This window comes from Contarinia nasturtii, unplaced genomic scaffold (assembly GCF_009176525.2).
Source record: "Contarinia nasturtii isolate CC-2019 unplaced genomic scaffold, AAFC_CNas_1.1 Cnas_scaffold_928, whole genome shotgun sequence".
Classification (NCBI taxonomy): Eukaryota; Metazoa; Arthropoda; class Insecta; order Diptera; family Cecidomyiidae; genus Contarinia; species Contarinia nasturtii.
Genome location: NW_022198275.1, coordinates 3872847 through 3886383, shown reverse-complemented (window position 1 = coordinate 3886383; position 13537 = coordinate 3872847). Strand labels below are relative to the sequence as shown.

Genomic DNA, 13537 nt, shown 5'->3' with positions numbered 1-13537 from the left:
TATTGAATAAAATACTATATCGATTGAGCAAATTGCAAAGTATGTTACTAAAACCATCAAATTATTCATAACTCACCGCCTACAACATAATTCAATAAACGTTGATTGCGTTACGCGTGTCAATAGCAATGAGACCAGCAACTTCGAACTACTGTGACAATAATTCAAATTTTGTTTGTGATATTGCAGAAGTTTAAGCGTTTCATCAGAAAACTATCACATCACTTCATTCGAAAATGGAACGAAGCGCAAGAAATGGAAAAAAAACCATCCAATAAAACTGTAAAGAATCCACAAAACTCTGTATATTTTATTATGCATAAATGTATGGACGGGAATAGCATTTAAGTGACATGAACACCGCATATTGGATTCAACAAAAGCTATGCCTATATAATGCTAAATATCTGATGATGACTGAGCGTTGATTGTGTCGCCGCACTTCGTGCTTTCATTCACACATTTGCCGAGTCGATTGGTCACACACAGTTCAGTGTGTATTCCATAGTGCACATCGCTTAATATAAACAGTCGCTCAGTGAACGTTATGGGTGTAAGATGTAGTGCGGCGCGCTTAAAACATTTTAGTTAGAGTTTTTTTTATTTAAAAATTATTTTCGTTCAGTTAATCGTTTGATGGATTTTACTTTTACGATACATAAAATTTATTATCATACTCTGATTTCTACACTTAAATAATTTTTGACACGCAAAAAGTACGATTAATTATACATCATTTGAAAGTTTTTTTTTGTATTTAAATAATTATGACATATTGACTTTGAGTATTTTCCTGACATTAAATTCGTAATAAACGCTTAACTTAATTTCCGATAATAATTCTCGACGCATGAGATCAATTGGAAAGAGAAAAAAAAAGACAAATCTTTACAGCGTGAAGCAAAACATGCATTTCCTTTTCGTCAGAAAGTGATTTTTATCTCGGCTGTCAGTTGAAAGTGATCAACACATGAAATATTTTTCTACCAAAAGCTATCTTACCAAGAAAACAAACATTTCAAAAATATGGCACGGAAATTTCCAATTTAAAACGAAGGAGTAAAATGTTTGATTGAAAACGCCCGATAAATTAATTATACAATTAGGCAATTTTTCAGATTATTATTGAAATACTTTACACATTGATTAAAGGCATACGCCAATCTCGTGGTTGTAGCCACGGTAGCTCAATTATACATAATTGCTTGTAGCGTTGAATCTAGATTAAAACGATTACGTAGATTGATTGCGTCTGGTGAGGCGAAGATCAAATTGCATTTTCCTGTGTGTATCGATGCCATGTGTGGGTGTTTGAAAATGTTCAAAAATGCAAAAAGAAATCATAAATTGATAGGCGACAAAATCAATTTTATTTATAAATAAAGTAAGATTTTTTTCAAGTTGTTTTTGTACAGTTCATTCGTCAACACGCCGTATCAATTCGCGAATACTGATCACATGCGATAAAAATGGTTGTGGGGAAAGTAAGCGTTTGTGAAATGGAGCTATTTTTATTATGTGTGTATTTCGGTTGTTTGATGTAAGATGTAAGTTTTTCATCATGTTTTGTATTCGTATATTCGCGCATTTAGTCTGATGACATGAATAAAAAAAGAAATACTGGGCAATTTAATGAGTGAACGGGTCGAAGAGTCGTATAAAATACAATTTTAATGGCATTTTGCTTCTGAATGTTTTGCATATGAATCAGTTGTAACGTCTGCTCAGAATAGCGTATGAGATCAATGTTTTGATAGCACTATTAAACACACATACAAAAATGAAAAATTCCATTTCTTTGTGTCACTTAATGCTAGGCAGTTGACTCAATCTGAAACATAAAAAAAAATTGTCAACCAAATTTCCTCTCGATCTCACATTGTAAAGTGCAATTTAAATGTAGCAACTGACAAATACACTAACATATCAATGACAAAAATAAAAAAAAATTTAAGTGTCAATAAAAACAAAACGAAATAGAATTACGATTTATAACATAAGTGAGAACATAAAATTCTATTGGGTCTAGTGCATTTTAGATCAATGAAAAATTGAGCTGTGCGTTAACGCCAGACAGCATTGGAACAACCGATATTCAATGTTTAACGAATGGTGAGCGAGAGTAAAAAAACACACGGTCAAAAAGAGCAAGTAAATAGAAACGTAGTGAAATAGGCAATAACAGCGATCAAAGAAACCCATAAAATCGCCCGATCTTAAGAAAACGAACACTTTGCCTCTAATTGGAATCAATAATAATCACATAGTATGGCGACAAGCAACAGTCTTTGAGTTAAAAACATCGTACAGAATAATAATGTAATCAGAATCACTTCAAATCGATTCAATGGACACTTAACGCACACGAAACAAGAAAAAAAATTATTGCACACCAAAAAATCAAATAAAAAAAAGACCAATGAGTAAACAACATCTATATATACAATCATCAACTAACGCACATAATAATAATCGTTAATTCTATGCATGCAATTTGAGAGCGACACACACCACCACCGGCAACAACAACATCTACACGGACAGTGAGATTGTGGTGCGCAAACGTCAATTTTGTATGCTAAATAATACGCGGTCGCAATCGAAATTTATTATATTATCTTGTAGTGAATACGATCAAGTTGCCATTTATATGCGCAACCGGCACAAAATTTACATCGAAACACTTTATTGAGCGAGAGAAAGGAGTGAAAAAGAGAGAGAAAGACTCAATGCCTGTAATGCCGCTCAAAACGAATTGACGAGCAGAAGTGTGTGGCAAAGGAATATATACAGTCAACTTGGTGTGAAACTGATCATTAATAAAAATTAAGCAGTTAATTTCTCTGGTCGGTGGAATATTTTGTATGTAAATTGCATCTATAAACATCGTTAAGTGAATTGCGAATGATAAATAAATCGGAACGCACTAAATAAAATCAAATATAAAAAAAACAGTGAATAGAGAAAAAGAGAATGAGTGGCAGTACAGTATCCAGTGTGGTGTATTTATTTTCTTTTTGGTGTCCGGATCTTTTTTTGTTATCGCAAACCACATCAAACATTCTTTCGCATCGCAAGATGTGCACATGAAATGGATTCATATGGTGTGAAATTGACTTTTTAAAATCGGTCGGATGCTCATCAACCGTCATATGTATCAAGTGATGGTTTGTGAAATATGATGTTTTTTATGGTCCTGTCATTCATAAACATCACAACTTTTTTTCGTTATTGAGTTCAAGAGGCAATCAAACTACTTGGCAGTGAAGAGGTCGATTTCGTTTTGCAATTCGAGATTCTTGATGTGAATCTTCATTTTTTTTTGGAAACTAAAATATAAAAAAAAGTGTTTAAATATGATGTGGATAAATCGTTCAAACTTGAAAATGGTTGTGCTCAAATTTCAATTGCTCATTGTGTGTTACTTAATCAACGGCCATTATGCATATAGAGATTATCAATTGGATGATGATGCAAATGATAATCAGCACGAGTCAAACTCAAATTCCAGCCAAATTAATTCCAACCAACCACCGGGTAAGTCACATTTGTTCAAAATCTAAATTCAATATTCCAAAACAATAAGTACATAAAAATTGAATAAAACCACATAAGATTATCGCAATTGGTAAAATTGCTTCCACCAAAGTTGTGTCCCAATTGTAAATGTGCATTTAAAATTAAATCAATGTAAAATTCAAAAGTGTCATGCATCCCATATATCGGCTTATAAAAAAAATGATTGATGAATAATAGCCGATAATTTTGCGGCACATATTTTATCGACTATCGTTTTCCCACTTGTGATAGTCTCTTTCCATTTATGGTGCTCCAGCAAAACCGTCCCGACAGTTCAAATATAAAGCGAAAATGACCATCGTTACTGAATGGTTGATACATTTTTAATATGCTTCCGTTTGCCGCATAAGTTGTTTGAAACCGAAACATGTCGTCTATTCCATTTCGTCAATTTTACTGTCACCAGAATCTTTTATCACATTGTGATAGCGTGCATTTTTCTTTAAACGAACAATTAAAATGACTCACATATATCTGTAATTTCGGTTGTTAGTTTGATGTAAGCGTAAATTGCGGTCACCGTGCAGTTCACTTCGAAATCGGTGTATCATTTTAACTGCGTTTTATCGGTGAGGGGGGGAACGGAAATCGATAGACAATAAGTGGATGAATTGACATAAATACCTATTTAAATAAAAAGGTAAATTATTACTTATGACAAAGGTAGTATGACCAATTTAAACTATGCGGTGCGATGAAAGGAACCCGATGCGCTGGTTTTGGTTGTAGAGGACACAAATGAATATTTAAAAAAAAACGGAACCAAAATCGATTGCAGCAATTATTCTTTATTAAACGGGTTCACATAATTGTTGAATTTAGTGAAATGTATGGCACATAGAATACATCACCGGGGTCTACTTTGAAATTCACTGTGTCATTGTTTGCATATAATAGATATGGTATCGTGCGGAATATTCATAACATAATAAGTTGTAAAAAATTTAAGATGAACGCATGAATTAATGACAAAAACATAATGGGCTTGGGAAATACAATGGCTCGCAGTGGACGATAATGGCAGATGACACAGTTTTATTTCAAAAGAAACATTCTAAATGAATAAATATTATTGAAAATGTTCTACAATGAATGTTTTTTTTTTCGACGTTTTATCGAAGCAACTTGTCAGTTCAGCATTGAATGCAGCATAACGATGTGCATCCCGTTTCAACGCAATGCACGAAACAAAACAAAACGAAAATGCCCTCATACCCTCAATTATTATCAATAAAAATTGTCTGGATGGACATTGTTTTACGTATCACAAATTAACTGACGTTGCGAATGCGTATATTTCTGAAAGGGATCATTTCTTTTTAAGCATGAAAGATGTGCATGTAATAGAATCATTTTTTAGAGTTTGATTCTTAAATGCACATAAATTGCTGCAAATTTGTGCTTCAAAAGAATGTTGTAGCTTTAGTTTATCGTTTGATTTCAATTGAATCCAATTAATGAATCTCATGAGACTACACTGTCTGGTGCAAGTATAACAACAAATGGTGTATGTATTTTATTGACAAGAATCGTTGATGATGTTTGTTTTCCATTTTTTTTTGCGGTATGCATTTCCGATCATCAAAGTCTATTACTCCATAGTCATGTCTTAAAATGGATTTCCGTCCTTTTAGTCTTTGCGCAATGAATTTAAATCGGTGTTGCTCTTCCGATTTTGAAATTTCAACTAAATCGACACACTTGACGCATTGAATACGGCAAAAGGCAAACATTCAAGATTTGAGCAAACAAAGACTCGATGTCGACGAAGAGGAATTCAATCGTAAATCCATGATCCGAAGTGAAAAATTCGAAAAAATATAAATGAGCAAATGTCAAATTAATGCCACTTAATAATATTCGTCACGTAGCAGCGGTCGTTTACCACATCATTGAATAATTATTTATACAAATTTATGCATTTAGAAGAACCAACGACCAAAACGAGAATAGACTGAAGTGGAAAGAGCGAGAGAAAGAGAAAAAAATGTAAACTGTTTGTGAATTGAACATTCACTTGAAGATGAAAAAAGAAATATACATTTTACATCGTACAAAAATACTAAACAAAATTATTATTGTCAAATTGGTCGTTTTAATAAACACAACACGAACGCACGGAGAAAAAAAGCAGTCACTTGTAAAATTAAGACCACAATATTGTTGATGGTGGATAAAAAGAAAGACAAAAAAGGCAAATTGAACCAACGACAGCGAGAAGAATAAAGATGAATACATAAAGCAGATATTGTAAGGCGGGGGACTCGCACTCTCAACGGAATAATAAGAGAATCACGCACAATCGATGGATTGTGTGTTTGATTGTTATCAGCGCAAGCAGTTTGTGAACATGACGCTAAAAATGATGCTCAAGTAATTTGACTCGTAATAAAATGAAAAATGATCGAAGACGATGTGGCAAAGGCCACACTCATATGCAACACATGTTGTTATGACTCTTTTTTTGCGATTTGTCGTTAAATTTATAGTAAACATTTATTGTGTAACTGTTTCTAAATCGCTTGAAACAAGAAAATGACCGGTCGGCGGGCGATCGATACTTATGCTTGGCCAAGTAACGTTTTAAGTATGTATCATATTTCTTCCGTAGAGAAAAATGCAAAAGATCAAATGTGATTGGTTTTTTATTTCTGTTTAAAACTGTGTGAAATTCGATACGAATTTTCTTCAATCAACAAGATTATTAGCGGTGATTTTGGTGACAAAATATCAAAATTTTGCTCATAAAATTGTGAATTCACAGCCGATCGTTCGTTATATCGTCAGTTTATTGATCTTTTTACTAGATTTTTTTGTTGTTGCTTAAAGAATACCTTTTTACACACATTTCTGCTTTGAAATGAATAAACTTGAAATTTTGCGTAATATTCGAAAAAACCACATCCATTTGAGCGCTGGCAAAACTAAAAACGCCACATTGATTCATGTGTGCCTTTGAAGTTACACTGTAATATGTAATTATGGCTGAGAATCTTTGGTCGCTTTGAAGTCTTTGCCAATTTTATCCATTGTAGATATACTTGAAAACGGAAAAGCAAACACATTTTTTACGTGTTGTTTATCGCATGTGATTGCGTCCAGCAATCGGAATGGGAACATTCGTTTTGCTGTCATCATTTGACAAGATGTTGATCAAAGCAACGGTGGAAAAACAAACATTAATTATATTTGTATTTTGATCCTGTTGTCATCTGCTGTGACAGTGTTTGTTTGAAATGACTTCACTAATTTGATTCTTTCGAAACATGAGAATTGTTTGATTTGTAACGATTTGTATGGTGGTGTGTTTTTAAAGACAATGTTTGTTTTTAAACGTGAAAAAAACATGTCTATATGAAAATAAATAGAGAACTAATCTTTAAATATTTGAAGAAACGCGCCGTGCCGATGACAGATGCCAATGCAGGCATAAATGATACATTTATCCAGGAAAACGACTAAATCGCATCATTTCAATAGTCTATTCACATTCACATAGACATTTCAAAAATAGCTCGAGCGAATTAGTCGAGCATTAGAGAGTCATTGGAAGTCATTAAAATGCAAATTCAAAAGGAATTGTTTAAATGTGTTTGATCTTTTAGTTACTTTAAATGATGAAAAGTGCATGCGTGTGTATTTTCAATGATCGTAGAAGATGTTTCATGATCGTAACAGACGGGAATAATCATTCAAATGGACATTTCTTTTCCTATTTTCCACTCTAATTTTAGCGACACTTTTAATTCGCTCATTGCTCGCATTCATTTTTTTTTCGCGAAACCAACAACATTTTTCGTGTTTTTTCTTTCGCTTTTCACGCGACGATAAATCACTGCCATCGAGAGTAACCAGTTGGAAGAATTGAGACACATGGAACCAATATATCTTAGTTGCTCCGCAGAATTCCTTTTCGCAAAGAGAAAAAAAAAATCTTCGCAATTAATATGAGAAAAACGTGTAATACCAAGTGATTGAGAGTGACAAGCGCGTGCGTCGTGCCATTTTCAATCTCCACGTTGAAAATTCAGCCGCAAGCCAATGTTGTTGCTGTTAATGTCGTCGTTGTTCTGGTTTTTTCTTCTATTTTAAAAATGGAATCACAACACAAATGCCACAAATGCGCGGTGATGCACATTGAAAAGCATTTTATTTGCAAGTGCATCGATAACGCCACACAACACATGCTCATAAATCCTTTGAGTATATCGCAAACAGATTTTACTGAAATTTTTGCATAATCTCGACATATACGTAAATCAAGTCATTGCCTTTCAGTGAATTTTTGTTTTTTCAAAAAACTACTCCACTTTTCATCGTTTTTGGTGCAAAAACTACAGTTTTATTCGAAGCAATCAAGTTTCAAAACATTTCTAATTATACATACTTTGAAACTGAAACAATTTTGATTTGTCATGTCTAAATCCACACCTTTTTTTAATTTTATTTCCTTTCAGATCTGTTCAGCTGTTGTAGCATTTCATTTGGATCGTGTCGTTCGTCTTGCGAAAATGTAAGTTATTTTTGAACAGTCGATATAGCGTCTACGGTAATTAACGACGAGATTATTTTATGCGGAACTAGCATTTTTTGTTCGTTTGATTTTTTCATACGTATTTATTGGAAATAAAAAAAAAAAATGATGGAAACGTTTTCTGAACCAAAACAAAACCACATTTTAGAAGGCCAAACCTTGTCAATCATTCGTGCCTCTCTTGTTCACATGTGTTCGGTTTTTTGTTTCGTCAAAGCAAATCGCACTTCTGTCAATATCACTTTTCGGTTTGAGTATTTGGATTTTGAGCAAAGAGGTTTCCTGAAAACCTCATCTGGAATAGGATAAACACTTATTGCTCGCTGCTTGTCTTTTTTCAAATAGTTTTCTTTTATTACTTGTCTTCCTTTGTAACGCAGATGGAGAAAAAAGTATCAAATTGCAGGACTGCGCTTTTTGTTCACAGCAACAAATTGTCAAAGCATTATAGTGAATTGGAAATTATTGAAAGACAGTAAAAAAACAATAAATCGAGAAATGGTGTGTGAACAATATTTGCATTGTTCCCATAATTGCATTCAATGGTTTATTGTCACAACAAAAGTCGATCGAAATCGATTGATAGTTGATACGATCTTATATTCCAAAGATAATATCGATCGATTCTTCTTTGTGTGGTTTGGAGCACAATAAGTAACCTGACTAATTCATTCAGTTTTGGTTCTAGATTCCATTTCCTTTTAGTAATTTCGGAGAATGAATTTTTCGTCGATTCTCGTCGCTGAATATCAGTTCATTGAATGACTTCATTCATTTTTTTTTCTTTCGTATTTTTTTCAAATACAAGTTAATAAGATAAGACGCGTACACATTTTAAAACGAACAAAAATGGGCATAAATTCAAATATATTTGTAATGAATCATTTCAGTTATCTTTGGTGCAATTAGCGTCGGCAAGTCTTATTGGAAAAGATACCAAATTATCGGATTTACGCCGTAATTGTCCATCAATTCAAACTGATTTTTGGCACTGCATGAACCAAACTTTACATGGTAATTTTTTGTTTAATTTGATTTGTGACTGTAAATAAGTTTGATCAAGTTGTTAATGATAATTTTGTGGCGATATTTTTACAGCTGTGAATCGTGGTGAATCGTGGTCGGGTAGATTATGTTGTAAACATGCAATAACAGTGAATTGTGAAAATACATGCGCCACATCGATGAGCATTCAAGATACATTATCTAGTTGCCGGCGAAGTGATGAGCAAACATTGTTCGATTGCTTTGAACGTCAAGAGGTCGGCGACAATTGCTGTGGAAATGCAAGAACATCAGAATGTTTACAAGTAAGTAATAGAAACATTTATCTCTTTCTTTTAAAATGTTGATCATTGAACGAATATTGTATTTTTTCGAAGGCATGTCGTGACATATTTCAAAGTGAAAAATCGGCCACAAAAGAACAACGACAGTTGGTAGAACATGCTTGTAATGACAATAATACCAATTTGAAGGTGTTGAACTGCGTGAGAGAAATTATGGATGTGACACCGGTAGAAAATCCCAAGCAATGTAAGTGATCATAAAATTCGGGGGAAACCAAAATGAAAATTCTTTTTCATATCTAGATATGCCTTGCTGTGGCCATTCTCGATCGCCAATTTGTCGCGAGACATGCAAACAAATTTTGGAAATCGGTGAAACAATGCAGGAAATCATCGATACACTCTCAAAGGGTGGATGTGGGCCGCCGTTACCACATTACGAACCATTGTGGCAATGTTTTCTATCCGGCAATCATCATTCATCGCATTCACCTTCACCGGATGGTGCATTGGTATCACAGATCAATCAAATTGGTATCGATTCGGCAAAATTGCATTGTTGCAACAAAGCATTATCGCCAAAGTGTCGTCGTCTTTGCTCTCAAACATTTTCAAATGATTGGACGGAAACGAGGAGTGATTTTGATATGGACTGTTATTCCGAGTGGAGTGAATTTTCGCTAAGGCAATGCTTGGACGAAGGTAAGCACTTTGAAGAGAAAAAAATATAATCAAATGAATTTCTATTGATTCACATTATTTTACAGTTGATGAGCCATGCGAACTTGGCTGCGATTCACTTTCATACTGCACAAATTTCAACAATCGCCCCACCGAATTATTTCGAAGTTGTAATTCGAATGCCGATGCTGCGGCTCAAGGTAATACAGTACTGTGGCGAGATAATCAAGCATTAACATTGCCCGGTCTGATTTTGCCAATCAAAGACATCGAAAAATGTGAACCAGAAGCATGGCGTGCCATTGCGTGCATGCTCCAAATTAAACCATGCTCACGAACAAAACATACAACACAAATTTGTCGTGAAGATTGTTACAATTTGCTTACGAAATGCATCGATTGGACACGAATGGAAACGCGACACACGCCCGAATCAGTTTGTGCAAAATTCTCAGTTGATTCGGAAAATACATCGTCTTCGCCGTGCATTTCAATAAAACCATATTTGGAACCAAGCGATTCACCGCAGAATGGTTGGCCGGCAAATCATCAAATCATTTTACCTTGTCGCGGTCATTCGTGCAATGCGACCGAAGTGTGTATATCAGATAATAAGAGAGATCATCATAGCATATCGGCATCGACACCGTTTCGTTGTGTTCCTGGTTGTCCATTGGGCGAAACATCATCGTACCTGGTTCCAGTTGGTTCATATGCACGCATTCCGGTATCAATGAAGCACAAAGGATGTTTCAAAGTGTGTCGTTGTATGGCCAATGGTAGATTGGAAGATTGTCAGGCAATGCCGTGTATGTCATATGATTCATGTAAATCGGGCGATCGACAAATTGAACATGGCCAATTCAATGTGGAGTGTAACATTTGCAGCTGTTTCGCTGGAGACATAACGTGCACAAAAAAGCAATGTCGCGTTCTTGGCATTTCTGAATACACAAGTTTGCCATGTAACTGTGCGCCACATCATGTTCCAGTTTGTGGACGAAACGGTTATACATATCCATCGGAATGTGTATCAAAATGTGCCGGTTTGCAAGTGGCCGATATCGAATTTCGAGCATGTAGGGATAGTAATCCGTGTCGTGATGCAAAATGTCCCGCATACTCACAATGCATTGAAAGCAGACAAGTCTGTTTATCGGTGATGCATCGACCATGCCGCCAATATCAGTGTAGTAAGTATTTTCTATTATGTATGTATATATTTTTTTTGTTGTTCATGAAACATAATTCTCCGTTAATTTTTCCAGTTAATGTCACTTCAAATTGTCGAAATGGTGATAAACCTGTGTGCAGTGTCGAAGGTCAAACATATGCGTCGATGATTCACTTGGTGAAAGCAAAGGCGACGCTCGCATATACAGGAAGATGCCTTGATAGCTGTCGTAAAGTGCCAGTTTGCGGAATAAACGGTGTCAGCTATAGAAGTGAATGCGAAGCATGGAGCGGTTAGTTTCTATTAATTTTTTTCTCTCTCTTTTAAAATTTCAAACAAAAACAAATCAATTTCAGATTACGTTGTAGCCGACTATGAGGGTGAATGTAGAGAAATTGGCCTTCTTACAAATACATTGGGCCCCCGATGTGCCTCGGTTAGATGTAACTTCAATATGAAATGTGCCGAAGGCGCAATCATTCCGCCTGGATCGTGTTGTCCCGTATGCGGTGGCGCTGTACGAATCATCTATTCTCGAAAGCAAATAGATCGAGCACTGATCGCATTAAAAGGAAAAAATACTGATATGCTTTCGTTAAAAGGCATTTTACGGGCATTGGATAATCTTATTCAAGTCGTCCATTGTCGAATCAGCGGCTATTTAACGATTGAAGCAGACATTTTTGTCATCGTTCACACCACACCCGGAGCGAATTTATCTCAATTACAACATGAGGCATGTATTCGAGAGGCCGAAAAAATAGCCACATTAATCGATACTCAGAGTCATCGCATCACAAGCGATCTTGCATTAAGCTCATTAACTGTGGCCAATGTTGTACGACCAGAAGATTTAGACTTACAATTTAATTCGGCTAGCACATGTTATCCATACATTACTATTTTACTTGTATCGATAGTCATTAATAGAATTTACTTAATTTAAAAAATGTCATAATTTGTAGCTAAAACTTAATTTCGTACCAAAATGTGCCAAAAACAATTTTAAAAAAATATCGTCAAATTTCTAGTTTGCTAGGAAAAAAATACGTGAATTCAAAGTGTCAATATCAAGTAGTTTCGTCGAAGTATCATCGCGCATTTTATAGAAAAAACAAATACATTGCGAGATCTTCGGAATTTATATGTTTGTTAGGTTTGTTCAAGTTAGCATAAATTTTTATCGATATTTAAACTTTTATAGTTAAGTATATAATGACAGTGTACCATACCTGTGATAAATAAGCTAAATATTCATTTTATATCGATGAATAGCGTCTCTTTTAGATAGTGTTTGATGTTTACCCCAAAGATATTGTGTGCATGTGCATTTCCTTTCCAGAAAAAACTAACAATTGAAAATGACAAATGATTTGGCGAATCTTAATTTTAGAAAAACCGTATCATTCACAATTTTATTGGAAACAATTCTTTAAAAATAAAAGTCTTTTTTGAAACATTGTCAATTAATTTCATCCGTAGGTTCAGTCATTGGGTTGTAGGCAATCGGTTTCGAACATCCTTTGTTACTGGTGATTCGGTATTGTTCTTCATTGCTAACATATTGCTGGCCCTTTGTTTCAACATTTGAAAGCCTGTTGCCATCGGTGGTGTTTGTGCTTTGTTTCGTTGAGTCGGCGCCACAATTGATGTCTTCGGTGCGCTCTGAAATACAATAAAAATTCTTGATTCGATTTAAATTAACAGTGAATATTCTTCGGTGAATGTCATATAATTCTTTACTTTTGGATGACTACTTGTATCGTTGACATTTTCACGTGGTGGCGAATCCATAATTTCAATGACAGTTTCACGTGTCTCGTTGCCCAAAATTCGCTTAAATTCACGTGAAATTTCTTCCAGTTTTTGTTTCCGTTTCCTGGATAAATTCACTTCTTTGCTCAGCTTCAATTGCATATCGGCCACCAATTTGACCTCTTTCTTCAAATTTATAATTGATTGAGCGTCTTTTTCGCTTGGTTCCAGTTCTTCGTGAAGTGTCAACACATCTAACGTCGATGTCGTCGCTTGTTCCAATGAACGAATCGCCGATCGAAATTTTGTTTCGTGTTGAATCCTTTCGTCAATTGCCTTCACAAAATCTTCATTGCCTTTTTCCATTCGCTTCTTTGATTGTTTCAACACTGCCAATAATCTCGCTTTATCCATCGCTTGAAGTGCAGAAGACATAAATAAATTTCCTAAACAATTTTTGTTTTCAATTTGACACCTTCATTGAGGTTGCTTTATATTTAAAAAAAAAAAAAAACAACAAACAGA

The 13537-nt window shown here is 34.7% G+C and overlaps 2 protein-coding genes across 7 annotated transcripts; one reads left to right on the top strand and one right to left on the bottom strand.

Annotated features, from left to right (window-relative positions):
* The first annotated feature begins 558 nt into the window (after positions 1-558).
* On the top strand, positions 559-12716 carry LOC116342925 (reversion-inducing cysteine-rich protein with Kazal motifs). 5 transcript variants are annotated; one of them, XM_031770742.1, is made up of 10 exons: positions 559-587; positions 2040-3537; positions 8037-8092; positions 9004-9127; positions 9212-9423; positions 9496-9649; positions 9706-10104; positions 10170-11276; positions 11352-11549; positions 11614-12716. In XM_031770742.1, exons 2-10 carry the CDS (start codon positions 3357-3359, stop codon positions 12201-12203), a joined length of 3021 nt encoding a protein of 1006 aa, XP_031626602.1. In that variant the 5' UTR covers positions 559-587; positions 2040-3356; the 3' UTR covers positions 12204-12716. The 5 variants fall into 5 exon arrangements, with proteins under 5 accessions (XP_031626602.1, XP_031626599.1, XP_031626601.1 ...); XM_031770739.1 differs by having other exon boundaries at positions 564-587; positions 1904-3537; XM_031770741.1 differs by lacking the exon at positions 559-587 and adding an exon at positions 599-716.
* LOC116342926 lies at positions 12641-13504 on the bottom strand. 2 transcript variants are annotated; one of them, XM_031770743.1, is made up of 2 exons: positions 13001-13504; positions 12641-12941 (listed from the first exon to the last, which is right to left on the bottom strand). In XM_031770743.1, exons 1-2 carry the CDS (start codon positions 13445-13447, stop codon positions 12720-12722), a joined length of 669 nt encoding a protein of 222 aa, XP_031626603.1. In that variant the 5' UTR covers positions 13448-13504; the 3' UTR covers positions 12641-12719. The 2 variants fall into 2 exon arrangements, with proteins under 2 accessions (XP_031626603.1, XP_031626604.1); XM_031770744.1 differs by having other exon boundaries at positions 12641-12922.
* Between the last annotated feature and the right edge of the window lie 33 nt (positions 13505-13537).